Raw genomic sequence first — 19168 nt, 5'->3', positions numbered from 1 at the left:
CCTAAAAAACACTCAGAACACCCTAGTAACTGTATAGCAACAAACGTAAAACTAAACTGAGAACACCCAAGTAACTTCATAGCAACAACCTAAAAACACTAAGAACGCCCTAGATGTTAGAAATAATAACAGTCTGCTTAATTTATAGTCAAATCCGTTGACTTGGGTAAAATTAGCATTATATATCGAAGAATTTCTTTGTCCTCCTGAGAAGTACATTTTGCTGACTACAGCATCTTCCAGACAGAACAAGTCAAGAAGAGAGTGATCTTTGGTTTATTCTGACTGTTCGTAAGACAACTACTTCAGGCTAAATCCCACGGAAAGATGTCAGGCAAATGAAACTGGATTTACAAAATGTGGGGCGAAGGGTTTGCTGGAGGACAGCGAATGAGCGAAATCTCTGTACTCAGCTTGCCTGCTGAAGAAGGTGTATTTTGACTAGTAAGGAATTGAGTTTGAAAGCGGACCGTGTGTGTAGGACCTATCTGTGGGATTGAGGCAGGCAGCGGCGGTCTGAATTGATTTTATGATCAGCCAGAGATTGAGGTTTGGTGGAGCCGGTGAGGCAGCTTTTATCAGAGCCAGTCTGCGCAGTAATCAAACAGCTGACTCTGCAACACGTGCGGTCAGCGTTCACCTGCGTGTGTGAAGAGCAAAGAGAGCTCCGTGAATATATGGTTAACCCTGCGAAAGTGCTGATATACCACGATTTGCTTTCACATGTTGCAGCGTGTCTCTAAGGCAGGCATGTCTCCGTGTATTGATGTCTGTGGTTGTGGGATACATCTAATGTGTCCTACATGTTGCATCAGACCTGGCAGGGAAGCTAATGGAGTTTGATTTTGTATTCCATTACATTTGCTTCTTACGTGATGTGTGTGCTATAAATTGTGTGTGAATGTTTCTAGCTAGAATTCCTGTGTACCGACCAGTTGTATGGGATTTGCCTTTTTAAAGTAACATAATTTTTGAGGTAATTTTTTAATTCAAATCAGCATGGAATTCAAATTCGACCCCATTCATTTTCTTAAAGGAATAGTGTAAGGTCCACACACTTGGTCCAAGGAAGGTATCCAGTGGTGGATGAAGGTCACTTGCGTGTTCGGTCTTTTCAGCGCGCAGAGTTATTCAATTTAGGTTTAACTCAATCTGACTCCATTTTATTATCTCATCTGACTCCATTTTAGTATGAAAACCAAGATAAAACATCCCCCAAGTGGAGGCATGTACCAACAATTGGAATTTACATTTAACCCAGGTCCCAGACCTGTGTGGTCTACACCTTAATGGGAACAAAAGGTAATTTGCATGGAATGACCCTCTACAGTAATCAAAGTATCTTAGGATCTGTATTATCTTTTAGCCTACTTTTGTAAGATTAAGGCCATTGTACCACTCGCCCTGATACTATTCAAATGAAACCAAACATGACTGTAAATCTTATTTGCATTCATATAGAACATTATATTCTTGACCATTCTGAGTGAATCCAGTGGAGGGAGCAGATGAAAAGGCACTGATGCATATGTGAGAGAGGCGTTTCCTGCACCACCCCTCTGTGGGGTGTCTTGAAGGTGCCAGTGTATTGTCTGTTTCTCAGGAGATCAAAGTATCTGAGTTTCCTGAGTTTCTTTTATCCTTACAATAGTTAAAAATTCTATCATTATTTTTTCATCCTCATGTCATAAACACAAAAGAGATATTTTGAAAAATGTAAATGTTGTTTTAGGCACTGTTGGCTTTATTGTATGGTCGAATTGATTAATCTAAATGATTAATCAACTTTAATAGATTTAAATTACAGTAATTTAATTGAAAGCACTACCCGGATAGCACACGCATGTCTGCAAGAAACACACACATCAGATAGACGTCTCTGAGATGTATGTGTGATATCAGGGAAAGTGATTAATGTAAATGATGACAGAATTTTCATAAACTGTACCTTTAACAAATGTTCTTATTGTTATCATGTTCGTAAACGACTTTTCTTCTCTGCTGACATCACCAAGGTCACTTAAGTTTCAACTAACGGTAGTGTTATTATGATCATGGAAGAATCATTATTTGTTCATAAAACGACGATTTTTGAACAAATCTTTTAAGTGAAGGAATCCTCAATCATTCTTGATTCATTCGTTATTAAAGTTGTTTGGTCCATTTTCATATGAGTCCGTTTTCTTCACTCGTTTTGTTATCTGGATTCAATAGCTTGATGAAGTAATGCCCAGCAGTCTACTTTGTTGTCATGTATCGACAACGCTTTATGATGCTTAAACTTTCCACAGACTCATAATAGATCTGTAGGCACAACTTTTAAGTGATACTATTGTTTTGGTTGTGAACAACTTTGTGTTTATTAATGAATCGGTTGAGTGAATGATTCACTGAATCCCAAGACACATAAGACATAAAGACACAAAACTGAAGATGTATCTTGCAGAAAGAGTGACTGAATAAATCTTTTTTGATTAATTCAAAAATTTTAAGACTCAGATTATTCACTGAAATGAATCAAAACCAATCATGCTTAAGGATGAGAGTAATCTTTCACAGTTAGCTTTACATTTTGGTAAAGAAACACCCACTTTTTATAATCCTATCAGTTCAAGATGGATGAAATGAAATTTTGTTCCACATTTAAAAAATGTTCTGTCCATTTTCTTTTTTCCCTGACTTGCGAAGGTCAATTAATGTTTACTTTTCCTGGATTGGATATTTCTGACATAGGATTCCTACATTAGAACCACTTGGGATATTTTAAGAAATATTCTAGGTAACTGAAAACTTAAGTTGTATTTTCGCAAATGTTCAAGATTCTTTGCTGAAAGCTTACAAATTTCACCCTTAGACAATAAGTTGTAATCATCTATTGTCTATTGTCAGACAAGATGCAAATCTGCATGACAAACTTGAACCTGTAGTGAAATTTACCTGGATAAATCCTTTACCCTCATGCGAAATTCCCAAGTGTGGATGTGGATTCCTATTGAAATGACTGGATTTTGCACATAGAAAAATTCACTTAACAATGGTAAATATGACCAAACAGTAACTGTGCCATGCTGTCAGTTTTCACAGACAAAAAAAACCAAAAACCTCTGTAATGCTTTTAGGAACAGCATGTCACATGAAATACAAAGCCTGTACACTGTAAAGCTTTCCTTTAATGGATCCTATTTCACATTGGAATTTTGCTAGCGCTTGTATCCAGAGTTCAATAAAGTTATGAACTTCACAAATGCTTTTTTGTAGATCGCTGCTCTCTCTGCAGACTTGGTGGAGCTGTTGCTTTATTGTAAATGGCAGGTGAGACTCCAGAGGGCATGTAGGTGCAAAGAGTTTGTATTGTAGGAGCAGGTACACCCACATCCTTTATTTTTCAGGTGCTCTGATGCTAGTAACGCAGCAGTGGTACAAGAACCCCGAGGCGATAAGCTGAATGGACCCTCACAGGGCCCTGAGTAGGCGCACACTTACATATGCAGGGCCAGAACTCAATGTTAATAGCACTCACATCCCCTCATCGAAACCCCTGGCATGAAACGGCCACTTTTTACGACTAACTTATGTGCTGAGGTAGGAGTGATTATACAGGAGTGTCAACAAAACATTCACAGTATGTTCCTTTTCGGATGAAGTGGGAAACCTGCACGAAGGAAAGTTCTGAAAATGGATTCAGAGGTCAATCAAAGTCACAATCTTTCTGGCTGAATGCTAATGCAAGACCTCCACGGGCGAAAAAGACTGTGTCTGATGTTTGAACTTGTCTGATAGCTGGGCACGAGGTGAGTGTCCTTGATACTAACATTGTTCTCCTGTTCGGAATAACATGTAATTTGCTCGCACTGTCATTTAGGTTCATTCGCAAACGTTTTTTGTGCGTGTGTGTTCGTGCATCACGAATGCTTCGCTGAGTTAAGAACTATTGTGTGATAATTAGTGTTTAGTGCAAACTTCCACTCGAGCGTGGATAAGAGGACACCATGATCACTGTCAGACAATTCATTGGAGAGAACACTTTCGATAATGACTTTGAATTACCTGTGTGCTCTCGCCGTGAGTGGACGCCGTGACTTTCGGAAAACGAGGCCACGTGGAGATCCAAGTTAAAATACCCTTCTGTATCTCAATGGCCTTGCTGTGTCATGGCCAGATCAACTGTTTACCATTTCCATGTCTCGCGAAAGAAGAAAATTGATTGCATATATATTATGTTAATATTCATATTTAATATATTTATAAATGTTAATATATTTTAATGTATAATTCATAGATATAATAATTTTTAGGAACATTTTGTTTATAGATTATAGATGGACGGATGGGCAGACAGATAGATCAACGGATAGATAGATAGATAGATGATGGACGGACAGATGGATGGATGGAAGATGGATGGACGGACAGATGATAGACAGACAGACAGACAGACAGACAGATAGATAGATAGATAGATAGATAGATAATATACGGATGGATGGATGGATGGATGGATGATGGACGGACAGATGATAGATAGATAGATAGATAGATAGATAGATTATATACGGATAGATAGCCAGATAGATAGATAGATAGATAGATAGATTATATACGGATAGATAGCCAGATAGATAGATAGATAGATAGATAGATTATATACGGATAGATAGCCAGATAGATAGATAGATAGATAGATAGATTATATACGGATAGATAGCCAGATAGATAGATAGATAGATAGATAGATTATATACGGATAGATAGCCAGATAGATAGATAGATAGATAGATAGATTATATACGGATAGATAGCCAGATAGATAGATAGATAGATAGATAGATTATATACGGATAGATAGCCAGATAGATAGATAGATAGATAATATACGGATGGATGGATGGATGGAAGATGGACGGATAGATAGATAGATAGATAGATTAACTGATTTTTATTTAAAATCCGTTTCATTGTTTTATGCAATATATATACACAATACCGTTCAAAACGTTTGAGGTTGATAAGATTTTTAAATGTTTTTGAAAGAAGTCTCTTATGCTCACCATGGCTGAAATATTATTACAACTTTCTTTTTTTTAGATAGATAGACAGACAGATAGATAGATAGATAGATAGATAGATAGATAGATAATATACGGATGGATGGATGGATGGAAGATGGACGGATAGATAGATAGATAGATAGATTAACTGATTTTTATTTAAAATCCGTTTCATTGTTTTATGCAATATATATACACAATACCGTTCAAAACGTTTGAGGTTGATAAGATTTTTAAATGTTTTTGAAAGAAGTCTCTTATGCTCACCATGGCTGAAATATTATTACAACTTTCTTTTTTTAATATATATGCAGTGTATTAAAGACATAGGTGGGGACATGAGAATGCACTGCTTAAAAGGAATGACCCATTAATATTCTCCTGTAATCAAATATAATTATTGGAGGTGATTTCAACTGTGTGCTGGACAACATACTTGATAAACAACCGAGTCAGATTGCCAGCGCGGCATCTAAATCTAATGCAATGTTAAGACAGTATATACAATCCCTAAACATTGTAGATTGGAATAAAGAGCTTTTAGAATGTTAAAAACCTATGGGGAAAAAAACTAAACAAAAAAAAATTACTGAACACCCCTACCCACCCCCCACAAAAGCAGGACGGTAGTGATCTCACACATTTTTTCCCTCACACCCTGCTGATGTTATCGATGTGATCTGTTTGGAACTCCTTTATTTTGTGCATCAGAGATGTTTATTTGTAACTACTAGTATACCGTACTATCGTTTTCTTTTTTGGACCTTTGTTCTGGAAAAACAAATGTCATATTAAAAAACTAAATAAAGTTTAAAAAATATATATATATATTGTCCTGTCTCACGCTGAGAGAAAACCGCTCTCAAGTAAATTCCCTGAAATGATTGGGATTCACATGAGAGTACCTGGCATAGGCAGCCTGTGTAATAGCGCATTTTTCAGCCCTCTTGTGCACCTGCATCATAGCCTTTCACTATGAAAAGCATCTAAACACAAAGCGTCTCTGTTGGGTCTGAGCGCCACTCATGGTGTTCGGCACTTGCCTCGACTCTAATAGCTCCGAGCCCTTTATGCGCGAGCAAAATGGGCGTCCGCGAGAAGAATGAAAGCAAGCCAAAGTCGCCTGTTAAGTGGAGGGCACTTGTAGACATTTCATAAAGTAAACCTTTGTCCGTGTTTTCTTGGAAGTATCAAAATTGCATGCTTTTTGCCAAATGTCTCCTGTGAGTCACGGCAGAATTGAACGACTACCTCCTCATTCTGTTCTTTTTTGCTCACAGTACGATGAGAGGAATGTGAACCGTCTTGTTGAAGTGTGCTGTCAAATCAAGTACTTTTGATTCTGAATGATGTAACCTGTGGAAGACATCCATATATGGAGAGAATCTTTTTGAACCGCTCTTGAGAGCATGTTACCTTGACTATAAACCGTTTATGCTAATCCACGCCCCACGTACTTCTGTAGAGCATGAAGGCTTTCATTATTTTGTCAGACAAGATTCAGTATGTAAGTACAAAAAACATCCTTTACCATGTTATTAGTGTTTTTCTTTGTAGCTAGATTAAAAATATAATAATTTATAATCTGTTTTACATAAGGCAGCCAAGTTAGATTATGTAGACTTGTAATAAAGATTAGAATGTGTATGTCATATATGTGATAAAGCCCATAGTACTGTATATACTGCTCAGAGGTTGCTCTTTTATAGCTCAGGAGACATAATTGATCCTCAGTCATTTTATTTCTAAAATTCATTTGGAGAATAGATTGTAAAATAAATGTGGAAAGCATAGCTCAATGTTTATATAGAGAACTTTGATATTTGATTGCAGACTTTGGTGCACAGTTTGAGACATTATGGAGATCTCTCAGATTACAGGGTGTTTTTCTCAGAAGAAACATCTGAGAAGCAGAAGACTTCAGCAAAATCTCCATTTAATCTCATTGGTGTCTAGGAGAGACAACTGAGGCATCTTGTGTAATTTTAACTAAATTTAATTAAGCTGGCATTCTCAGTTGTTTCATTTGAGTATCAACTTTGTCTCAGATGTGTCTCATAAAATGTATTAAGAGAAATAAAGACATAAATGAGACAATATAGTAAGAGTACGGGCTATACAATATCATACAATGAATGATACAACTGAAATAATTTGATGAGAAATGTTTGAACTCACACTAGCTGCGTTTACATGTACCCTACTAATCCGATCGTAATAGGACTAGGAGCACAATCAGAATAAAAAAGTCACATGTAAACACGTCAATCGGATTTAATTGGCCAGATCCGATTCAGATTTCAATCGGATTGTAAGGGGTGGTTTATTCCTTTTGTAATCCGAGCGAGAGGAGGACATCTAAACACTTGATCGGATTGAAAACCGAAACTGGAAAGTACTGCGCATGTGCAGTGATGTAAAAATAGCGTAATGACGTATGATGCGCGGAACAAGCTGTTCTTCCTGGTGAATAAAGTGTCATAAATGAGTGTCCCGTCATTATACAACTCCCCTTTCACTCAGCGTCTGTGAAGTGGAGCAGCACACCGTCCCACCAGTCCTTATTTAAGACTATCATCCACAGACGACTGGTTTTGGGTGCGGGAAGGGGCACTTTTACTGCTTTATAAAGTAAGCAGCACTGCACAACAGTTCATGTGCTGGTCGTCGCCTAATTAGGACCCGAAGTAGATAAATATCAACTGTGCTTTTTAAAACAGCATGCGACAACAGTGGGAAACTCTGTATATTCATGGTGTGCACGTCAAAAGAGTAAATCCGATCAGAAGCTTGTGACATATAAACACGCATATCAACCCAATCACTTTATTTATTGTTCATGTAAACACTACGTTCAGATTTGTCAATCAGAATGAATTCATTCCGATGGAAGCAAAAAGTGTCCATGTAAACGTACCTACTGATACTGATTGTGATTGCAGATTTTGATGTCTTGGCAAATCCAAGCACAGTTAGAGACATTGCTGAGATCTCTTTTGAACGGGCTCTTAGAAACATCTGAGAAGAACATCTTGAGAAGAAGTTTCCACTTACTCTCCATTATTATCTAGGAGAAACAAATGAGGCATCCCATTTGTGATTAGCATAGCTCAGATCATTTGGCCTTGGAAGAATTAGATTAGAAATGTTTGAGTTCATGTTGAGATTTGTCACTTTTAATTGCAGTCTTTGGTATCTTGTCATGCCCGAGCACAGTTTGAGAGGTTGAGATCTCTAGAGCAGGGGTTTTCAACCTTTTAGGACATGTCCACACCAGGGTTTTTTAGGACATGCGCCCCCCCCCAAGTTTGTCTAATTTCACTCGTAAAGTAACATTTACTTTAATGTTTAAACTGACAAGACTTAAAACACGTGAGAATGAAAAACTTTCTTGAGGAAGCAGCACTGGCCTGATCGTTAAGATAGTTTTGGGGGCTAAGGTGACAGATAGGGGGGCTGAAACCCACCTAAAAAGGGTTTAGAACCGCCCCTGGTATAGCGTGCGTAATTATACTGAAACATAAATATATAACCAGTTTACCTGATTCAATGTGATGGCTGAGCCTGTTTCTGAGATAACAACATGCCAATCCGTGGTTGGATTTCCAACACGGCTAATCTTAAATCATCTTACACTGTCAATAAGCGTGACCAGGGTTGCCAGGTTTTCACAACAAAACCCGCCTAACTGCTACTCAAAACTAGCCCAAAACTACAAAACGCGGCAAGTGTTAAAGTAGCCCCCCCTGGTGCCCCCACAGGTTGAAAACCCCTGCTCTAGAGGACAATAGATGAGATTATAGAGTTGTCATACAAGGTTGCCAAGAGAAACAAATGAGACATACAATTTGTAATTATATTTAACCAATTTAAGCCCACCGGGAGGGGGGCGGGGGTTGGGTTCAAGTGACAGCAGCAATTTACAAACTTCAGTCAGTAACGCAAAAGGAAGAATGGAAAGATAAAGAGCTAAAGCATGGGATCACCTTTGTCTCAGATGTTTCTCCTAAAAAGGAGAAGGACACAAATGAGACAAGAGCACAGTGAATTTGATGAGAAATGCTTGAGATCATATTGAGATCTATGATTTCAAACTTCTTTTTTCAGTTTGAGATGTTGCCTCTAGAGGTATTTTAGTACGTTTAAATAATTGAGTTTTGGTGGTAATACCAAAGATTTAGGTTTGAATCAAGACTTCCACATCCCATCATGCCCTTGAGCAAGGCACAAGCGAGTATGGTTAATCCAGAAGGCTGTGTCTGCAATTAAGGAACTGTGGATAAGTACTCGCAAAATGACAGGTAAATACATAAAGTTCCCATTATGCAGCACAATCATTTCACGAAAGGCTCTCATTGTAATGATTAATGTTTAAGATTATCACATTTTTTCTTGTGCCTGTGCAGAACTTCTGTCACTAGCTAGTTCATAAAAATTGCCAAAGGGGTTTCAGATGCAATTGAAGGCTATATCACAGCTTGGGATGTCAGCTACCCTCGCGCTAAAACTTCAAATGAATACATGATCATTAAAATGTTGCTGCTGCAAATTATAAGTGCCATTTGTATAGAGAAAGTTCTGATGATTTAATCTAGTCAGGTAGCCATCACAGCCGTCTTCAATAAATGTCTTCACGCTTAGATTTCATTAAAACTCCAAGATTTAGCATGCTACTTTTCCACCTCCCCTCATACCTTTTCGATCCTGTCAAAAAGTGGGGCAATATTACCATCCTATGCAAATGTGTGGCCTGATTTACATTCCTTTTTAATTGGAGAAGAAAAAATGTACATATGTGGGAAAAGGAATCATGCATCTGACTCCACTGCATATATATATGCAGTCTTTACTGTCACCTTATAATACTAATTTTGTATTTTTATTCCAATTTTGTGTAAAAACATTTTAACTTCTGGCAATCAGAGCAAATAATCAAGGAGACTTCTGGTTATTTATTGATGTTAATTCATCCAAATGCAAAGTCAAGGTAAGCACATTGCATTTTGGGATATCGCACAGTCACAAAATTAGCCCAGCAGATGTCAGTCAATTTCTGACATTTCGTCTCTATTGTGACGCTTAAAAAATGATGAACAACTGCAGATGTAATGTCACTCCATTAATGGAAATGTATTCGAAGCTGTCAGAAGCAAAAATGGTTGATGTTGTTCCTGCTTTTTTTCTTCATTAATTTCTTGATGAAAGAAAATCTCAGTAATTAATTTGTCATTTATCTAATTTTCCCATCTAACCACGGCAGAGCTGTGTTCGTCTGCCATGAAACAGCGATATGTGTTGGTCTCGTCCGGGGCAAATTGAATTAGGCCCCGTAAATGAAGTTTAATTAAGATGCTGGTTTTAATGATTGGGCTCTGTGTCCTCTACATTGCCACTCATCAGTCATTTAGACAAAAGATCCTTCCCTCTCATGCCTCCAGGCATTCTCAGCCTTCAGATCTGGGACTAATAATGAGACTAATGTGTGTTTGGACTTCGTTTTATGCACAGAATGGCTTGGCTTAACTGTATGCATCAAGATTGGCCACTCTGCCTTCCAAGAGGACACTTTTGAAATTGTATGGGTTTTAAAAATGAATGTTCAACTTCAGTTTCACAGTGGATTTTTATAGTGTCACTTGCCTATGCAAAACTCACACAACTTGGATGTTGTGGGTAGTTGCAAAGGTGTTTCTAAAATGCTTCAGAATGCATTTCTTTTTTTTATAAAATATTATGTTGTATATTATATTATATTGTGTCAAACTGTGAATTAGTGAGGATTTTTTACTGACTCTTTCTGTAGGTTACACCAGTAGATGGCAACAAATTAGTGTTGTTACGAGTGAGTCATTTACTCATTCTTTCCACCAGTTCATTCAAAAACATTGATTCATTCTGGAAAAAAAACTCTATGAGTGAATCACTGAATTATTCACTCAACCACTTGTGTGGTTACGAGTGTGTCATTGAATTAATTAAAAACACAGATTTATTCAGGATCAAACACAAGTCATGGAATCATTCGCCCAACAGATTTGTTAAAAAAACGGATTAATTCAGGAACTTCACTACTTTGTGTTTGTCAGATACTCATCTGGAAATATTGTTGTTGATGGAGCAAAAATAGACAAAGTAACTGGCAATATTGTGTCTAAAATGAAAGTAATAGTCATGTTTATCTGACTGTTTTATAAAAGCAGTGTCACACTGTTATGGCAGTAGCTGGCAACATGTGAGTGAGTCATTAGCTCATTCTATCAACAGGTTCGTTCAACAACTTTAATTCTAAACAGGCCTCTATGAGTGAATCACTGAATCATTCACTCAACAGATTTGTTCAAAAACAGATTCCTTCAGAAACAAAACATGTGACTGTTGTTATGAGTGTGTCATTGAATCCTTTACTCAACTGATTAGTTTAAAAACAGATTCATTCAGGAACAAACACAAGTCTGTTGTTATGAGTGCATCATTGAATTATATACTCAACTGATTAGTTCACAAAAAACACAGATTCATTCAGGAGTGAACACAAGCCTGTCATTATGAATGAGTCACTGAATCATTCACCCAACTAATTTGTTAAAAAAAAACTGAGTAATTCAGGAGCATCACTAATGTGTGTTTTTCAGATACTTGCAAGAGTTCTGCTGTGGCTTTGGAAATATTTTTGTTGACGGAGCAAAAATAGACAAAGTAACCTGTCAATGCTGTGTCCAAAATGTCAGTTGCTAAATATTAATGTCTTGTTTATTTGACTGTTGTGTAAAAGTAGTGTCACACTCACAATTGTGTGGTTGTTAACATGATTAAGATGTTTTTATTTATTTGTTTGTTTGTTATAAAAGTTTAACAAAAAACAGGATCTTTCAAGCCCAGGACCACCTTAAATCCCCTGGGGTCACATAGCCATGTTTGGCAGCCAAAGTTGGCTTCGTTTGCAGTCTAGAGCCTTATTTCAAGTTCATAGTCCAGTCTTTGCTTGAGATTAAGTGGTTTAGTTTGTGGCATTTTCCGAAGATACTGTGTCCAAGATCACTTTAATGTGGCTGAACCCAGGTGATTCATTAAACCAACAAGACGAGTAAGTGCTCCCTCTGGTGAGATAAAAGCTTCCCATGCAGTTGAGTTGTAGACTACGGTCCACTACCGAGACGCATTGTATTTCATTCTCTGTAAATGAGTCCCTATAAATTCCAGCCTGACAAGTTCAATGATTGAGCGCTCCGACTGGACCTGTTAATTTGCTCTCCACTACTGACCATTTTTAAAGCTCTCCTTTGTTGCTTTACGCAGGATTTAACATAAATAGAGGTATCAATGCTCCACAATTAACTCCAGATATTAAAAAGAGTCACGGCAGGGTCGGATTTCAGATTATGCATGTGGGTGATGCTGATAACATTGAGTTAAAGCTAAGAAAAGATGAAAAAACTGACCGTGTTCAAACTCAGGGTTTGGAGGAAAGTTATACAATAGTTTTTGCAGTAGATTCGCACTCGTATTGTTGTTGGTGTTGTTTTTGTCATTTTCTCTAGCTAACCTCAGTGGAAAGGTCACTCCAGTCGGCGCTAATAAACTAATTATCACAGAACACGGCATGAATTCATCATTAGGCATTGAGGCATTGTGTGAATTAGTTTGGCATGCTTTGGAAAATGGAAATTGCATTGGAAATCCTTTGAAAAGCTTTGCAAATAAATTAAACTTGCATATAAATGAATGCCTCCATCCAGAGTCAGCCAAGAACTTGAACCAAGCCTGTCACTTGGGCATTTTTAGGAAAATAAATTAAATGCAGAATTTCTGAACTCTTATGAGCCAGATTTGAACACTTTTTGCATTGGACTCATGTCTTCTTTGTTCTTTTTTGCAGGGTTGGAGAAAGTCGGCAGGGACTCCACTTATGAGCAAGAGGGAAAGGTGCAGTTTGTGATGGACGCGGTGTACGCTATGGCCAACGCGCTGCACCGCATGCATCGGGACCTCTGCTCGGGATATCCAGGACTTTGTCCACGCATGAGCAACATAGATGGCAAGGAGCTGCTGGGATACATCAGAAACGTCAGCTTCAATGGTGAGAAACGTCCTCTGTTCTAATACATTATTCTGCTACTCGGTTTAATTGGATTTTGGAAAGCACACTTGAACCTCAACCCCGATTGTTTAATTAATTTGCATAATTTTTAACAGCCACCTTTGTTCATAATCAGAAATGTTTGTGCTGTAAAATCGAACCGCTCCTGTTGTGTATTCAGAAATGTTTTAATTTGTACAAGTTCTTAATCATTACAATTGTTATTTTTGTTTTGATTTTCATTTAATTAGCATTTTTATTGTTACTTAAAAATGTTACAGTAAATGTAAAATATAGAATAATAGTAATAAATAATTAGAAATGTTAAAACTAAAAAAGTGAAAACTATTTTTTTTTAAATCAATTAAAAAGTTTGTTGAATTAGTTTTATTAATTTTCATAATTTATCAGAAATTTTAAACTTTGAAATCACACAACCCTTGTTGTGTATACATAAATAAAAAAAATTACAATGCCTCAATTATTGAATTTAATTTAATTTTAATTTACTTTAACCATTTTTATACTTAAAAATTTTAAGGTATATCAAAATAAAGTAAAAAATAATAAATTAAAACTTTAAATGTCATAATTTTTTAAAAGCCACATTTCTTCATCATAAAAAAAATTGTACGTTAAAACCGCACAGGCATTATTGTGTACTAAAAAAGTACATTTAATTTAAGAAATTGTTTTTATTTAATTGTAATCCGTTCTTAATCATTTATGTTTAGGATTAGGAATCAACTGGTTCCATTTAAAAAAAAAATACTGTAATTGAATTATTTTTATGATGTTTGTTTCCAACTGTTCTGGAATGTCTTTATCTGCCAAAATAAATAAATTAATCAAATAATAAAACAATAGAGAATTTATAATGTAAACATCAGAGGCGTTGTCATGACGCATACCTTGTTTTCAGTCGGCTGTGGTTTTCGAGCATACAGACAGCAATATCTGTCTGTCTGTCTGTCTGTCTTTCTTTTGTAACACTTTATTTTAAAGTGTCCTTGTTACACGTTACATGTACTTACTATTATAATAATTAATTTGACATAATTGCATGGAAGTAAACCTAAACCAAAGCTTAATCCTAACCCTAACCATATAGTTACATATTACATATTACAATGTAACAAGGACACATAAAATAAAGTGTAACCCTTTCTTTCTTTTTATAGTTTGTTTAATATTTTGTATTGTACTTTTGCATTTTATCTTTAATTTAATTTTGTTCTGTGTTTGTCTTTTTTTAATGTTTTGTATACTTTTTAGTTTTAGTTTTATTTTAGTATTTCAACCAGGTTTGATATTTTGAATTATGTTTTTGTAGTTTTTTTTATAGTTTTAATAATTTGTATTAATATTTAATTATATATAATTTTTATTTCGGTTTTCATTTAAGTTATTTTATACGGTGGCCGAGAGAGGTCAACGCGCGGCAAATTCAGAAAACACATCCAAATAGAAAAAGCACCAGCAAATTAAGAAAACATCTTCAAGAGTTTGACAGCACATGTGCTGCAAATACTCGCAACACAATCAAATACAAAAACACGCTGCAAATGCTCACAACACAAACAAATAAAGAAACGCACTGCAAATACTCACAACACAAACAAATAAAGAAACGCAAGTACAGACCACAAACAATGCCAAAATTACCTGAACAAAACAAAAATTAACAATGTTTTTTTTTTGTATTGATTACCATTTGTATAACCACAGTTGTACAAATACCATGGTTAAACTATGGTTAGTGTAGTGAATCCATGGTTAAGTTGTGGTTACCATGGTTTAACTATAGTAACCATTTTTTGTTTTTATTTATTTTTTACATAATAAATGTATTTATTACTTAATTAATTTTATTAGTAAAACCATATGGTTAATTTTTGTAAGGGAAGTTGTAAAGTAAGTTAGCCAGCTTACATGCTTTCACAGTTAATTGTGTATTTCGTCAGCTTATTTAGGCTAATCCTTTCAAAAAAAAAAAAAGAAAAAAAAAGAAGCAAGGAATCGTATGATCAGGATGTTAAAATAAGATGTTTTCTTAATTTGCAGATGTTTTTCTATTTGCATGTGTTTTTTTTCATTTGAGCTCTCTCAGCCACCGTAATTTTAGCATTAAAGTTAATATTTAATCAAAACTAAATGTTGCCTTGGCAACTAGCTGAAATAAAAAAAGTTTTCATATATATATATATATATATATATATTCTTTTTGTTAATATTTCTTTTATTTCAAGTAATAAAAATGTTTTTTTTTATGGTTTTAGTTTTACTTAACGATAATAACCCTGCAGATAACTTGATATAATTACATCACATTTTGATTAATTTATCAAATTAATCTTGTCAATATTTGCTAAGCAATTATTAGATAATTTAAAGGTTCAGGAGGATTGTGGGAGTTTATTTTTAATGCATTATTTAAAATAAATAAATAACTGTGCTAAATTAATATATTACATTGGCAGCCCTCATTAAAACACTGAAGACTGTGACTGAAGAAGATGATGTAAAAAATAAAATGCAGGAAAGATTTTATGACTTCTAGGGTGAAACATGGCCAGTTTGGTCCTCAGCGTAATGAGTGTAAAACTGTGTCTTGAAGGGTTTTACGCCTCTGCACAAATAACTGCGTTAGGATGGACGTGACCACAAGCACATGCTAGTTTGGCTGTGCTCAGTCGTGTGACGCTAAACTGTTGATGTTTACGTTCAGACGGATTCGTGAGTCAAATGTAATGCAATGTGTAATGTTTAATTTGTTTGACAAAACGCATTTCAAATGCTGCTTTTGTGTTTTGCATTCTTTAACATTCAAAGCGCTGTGTGTGTTCGTCTCGCATGCATGAGTGTATTTGTGCATATATGAGCCATCATGTCTGTTCAGGATCATGTGATGCACATCTGACGTTTCTATTGTGTTTTTTCTTGCATGGACCACTTGATTGAGGCAGTAAGGGATGTTTTTTTTTTTTCCGGCGAACAGCAAGAGGATGATTTCTAATCAAGTCAATGATAAAAGCAACAGAGTCGAGCTTCAATCCCACAACCTTTGTCCCAGAGCTATGACAGCCACTGTGGCCAGCAGGCAATTGCCAAGTCAACTGCAATCAGATGCACTTCAGTGGCTTCATACATATGCTTATTTTTAGATATGTGTGTTAGAGCAGAGCTACAAAATGAACATGTCTGTCATGATCACACCGAATGTCCTGTAGTTATTATGCTGTGCGTGTGTTGTGTGTCTTCCATATACTCCATATAAGCAAGTATAATACTAAATTTTTTTTTATTTATTCTTAAAAAAAAGGAGAAAATATATTTGCCGATGATGTGAAATAAACTTCAATATATATTTAAAAAGTTACCTTAATAATATAATTTAATATAATAATTTCTTATTTAATGCTTTTTTGTTTTGTTGTTCATATCTTTTTATTTTATTTTATAAAATTATACATTTTTTTAGTTTTCCATTGTTAACTTGTATTTTATTATTATTATTTTACTTTCAATGTATTTTCTATTGTTTACTTTTCCATGTTGTTGTTTTTTTTAATAACTTTAAAAAAAAAAAAATTTACATTTTATTTCATTTTTCATACTGAAGGGAATTCAAAGTCTTGCCCAACATTACAGACATTATTTTTCAAATACATGCTGATGTATATAATTAAAATAAAATACAGTAAGATAGCATTCAACATTTAGGAAGCAGAAGAACTCTCTCAAGCTAGTCAGAGCATCTTAATAGCAAGCGATGGATTATAGAGCTGACCTGGAAAGATTTCATTGTGTTTTCATCTCTATTATCGATTTTCTCAGCAGCTAAGTGAAAACAGATTATTAAGTAGCTGGATAATGGTTGAATAAATGGAGGACAGGGAAAGGACGTTGCGAGCGTCTGCTGTGAGCGTATTGGCAGCTAATTGTCTTTATAAAGAGCGGAAAAATCAATACAGCGAGATGAGTTCAATAAACAGTGGATTGTAGGCAGTGCTTAATTTGAGCCGGATCCTGTTCCGGAAAATGTCAGATTTTGGATTTTTGCGTTCCGGTATTTGTTTTTAAAGATCCGGCATTAACAAGTGCATTAGATTGTGACAGTGCGTGCGTGCATACTAGACGGAGCGATTGCGGGTTTATGTAGATGTATTTGGAGCATAATTTGTAGATTATGTATTGGTCCTCAACATATTATTGACCAATCAGCTTTCTTATGTTCAAAATCGCTCTCGTTGATTGGTGCTACTGCTTAACCCACTCTCTCCACTCTTTTGTGAGCAGCGGAACGTTTTGTAATAATACCAGAAATAATACCAAATAAAAGTAAATATTATAATGTATAAACATTATAAACATCATAGCCTAGTTCCCCTCACTCCAAAACAAATCATTTGAATGTAACGGTATGCAGAACAGATCAAGAATGAAAAGAAAAATCCAAAATGCTTTGGATAAAAGCGTCTGCTAAAGTGTAAATGTTTACTTTTATTTTTGCACACTCGCAATAAAAAGAACATTTGTGTTTGTGTAATTAAGCAAACAAAAGGATGCGCGTTCTGTCATCTCGGTTCTCGGTTTCCTTTCCGTGAACTTGTTTGCGGATTGCCGCGACCTCACATCTGTTTTATATCTGTTAATTATTTATGTCAGATATATTTCGCATATTTATACCTTTTCTATATAGATTATGATTTTATTTTATTTTTATGGAAATAAAAATAATACATTTTTATGTTATTCTTAATGTGCCTTATTCAATTTGCCTTAAATCATCCTGGTGACCCATTTCTGACCCAGGGTTTGAAAACCTAGGCTGTATTGTTCATGCATAGTCCATGCAGAAACTTGTGAACGATGCTCTTATAGTTCTTGTATATGGTCTTGTGTATTGTATACTGTTTTATGCATACTTATGATAGATCACTAGTTAATGTAAACTCACCTGTACCATGTTTGGTCTCTATGTATTCGTCTTCGGATGATCTAATTGAGAGTGTATATTATATGTTTATACCTATGCAACATATTAGTGTTCTAAGAATCTTTAGTAGTCTTTGCATCAACATCCAATCCAGTTACATATGCAAATTACCATGTTCGGAGACAAAGAGTTGTAAAATTTCCATCCAGAAGTGCAAGTCACCATTGGCTCTTTGACCCCCGAGAGGTGTATTTTTATGGAAATAAAAATAATACATTTTTATGTTATTCTTAATGTGCCTTATTCAATTTGCCTTAAATCATCCTGGTGACCCATTTCTGACCCAGGGTTTGAAAACCTAGGCTGTATTGTTCATGCATAGTCCATGCAGAAACTTGTGAACGATGCTCTTATAGTTGTGTCATCACGTTTAGCGATGTCATTGAATGTTACGGGGAAACTGAAGTTGTATTGTCTGTGTCGGTCACGGCATCTTTTAACTGGTGATTTGGATCCGGCAATTTTTCATTTACAAATTAAGCACTGATTGTAGGTATCTACGTTTTTTCTTTAATATGTAATGCTTTATCTCAGTGTTGGAAAAGGGCATCACCACTTCACATCAGACAGCTGAATTAATTGAAGAATTAACCTTTTGACAAGGCATGGACTTCCTCCATTTGTCTGACTCTGCTGTCAAACTCTGGCATGAGATCAAGAATATAATCTTTGGCCTGAACACAGACATGTTTTTATGCTGTGTATGGAGTTGTAATGATTAACCTGCATGTAAATTTGCATTAGATATAGAGTTTAAGGCTTGTGAATTCTTACACTTGTCTTTTTGCCTTGTCGGTTGTCTTGCATTATAAGCAGCAGCTGTATGAAACTAGATCTAATGTCAAGGGATTGAGTTATAAGAGGACAGATGTGATTCTACAGTATCAGGTCACTGTAAGGCCAGTGGTCTGGAAATTGGTTTCTGCGCTTGGTTCAATTTCTTGGTCCAAGCCCAAATTTGATTGCACTCTCCTCCTGCTGCACCAGCAGCTCTCTTTTTGTACTTGTGTATGTTTACATCAGGGCTGTGTGTGTGTGTGTGTG

At 35.7% G+C, this 19168-nt stretch overlaps 1 protein-coding gene across 1 annotated transcript in view; it reads left to right on the top strand.

Annotated features, from left to right (window-relative positions):
- Positions 1-19168, top strand: part of LOC107753676 (metabotropic glutamate receptor 8-like) — an 81586-nt gene that overhangs the window by 32364 nt on the left and 30054 nt on the right. The window contains exon 7 of the mRNA XM_016569877.1: positions 12925-13125. Within this exon, the coding sequence (XP_016425363.1) occupies positions 12925-13125 (201 nt within the window). The remainder of the gene's footprint in view (positions 1-12924; positions 13126-19168) is intronic.

The sequence above is a fragment of the Sinocyclocheilus rhinocerous genome, unplaced genomic scaffold (genome assembly GCF_001515625.1).
Source record: "Sinocyclocheilus rhinocerous isolate Xijiao unplaced genomic scaffold, SAMN03320098_v1.1 scaffold200, whole genome shotgun sequence".
Taxonomy (NCBI): domain Eukaryota; kingdom Metazoa; phylum Chordata; class Actinopteri; order Cypriniformes; family Cyprinidae; genus Sinocyclocheilus; species Sinocyclocheilus rhinocerous.
The sequence above is the reverse complement of the archived record's forward strand: the minus strand, read 5'-3'. Positions and strand labels throughout refer to the sequence as shown.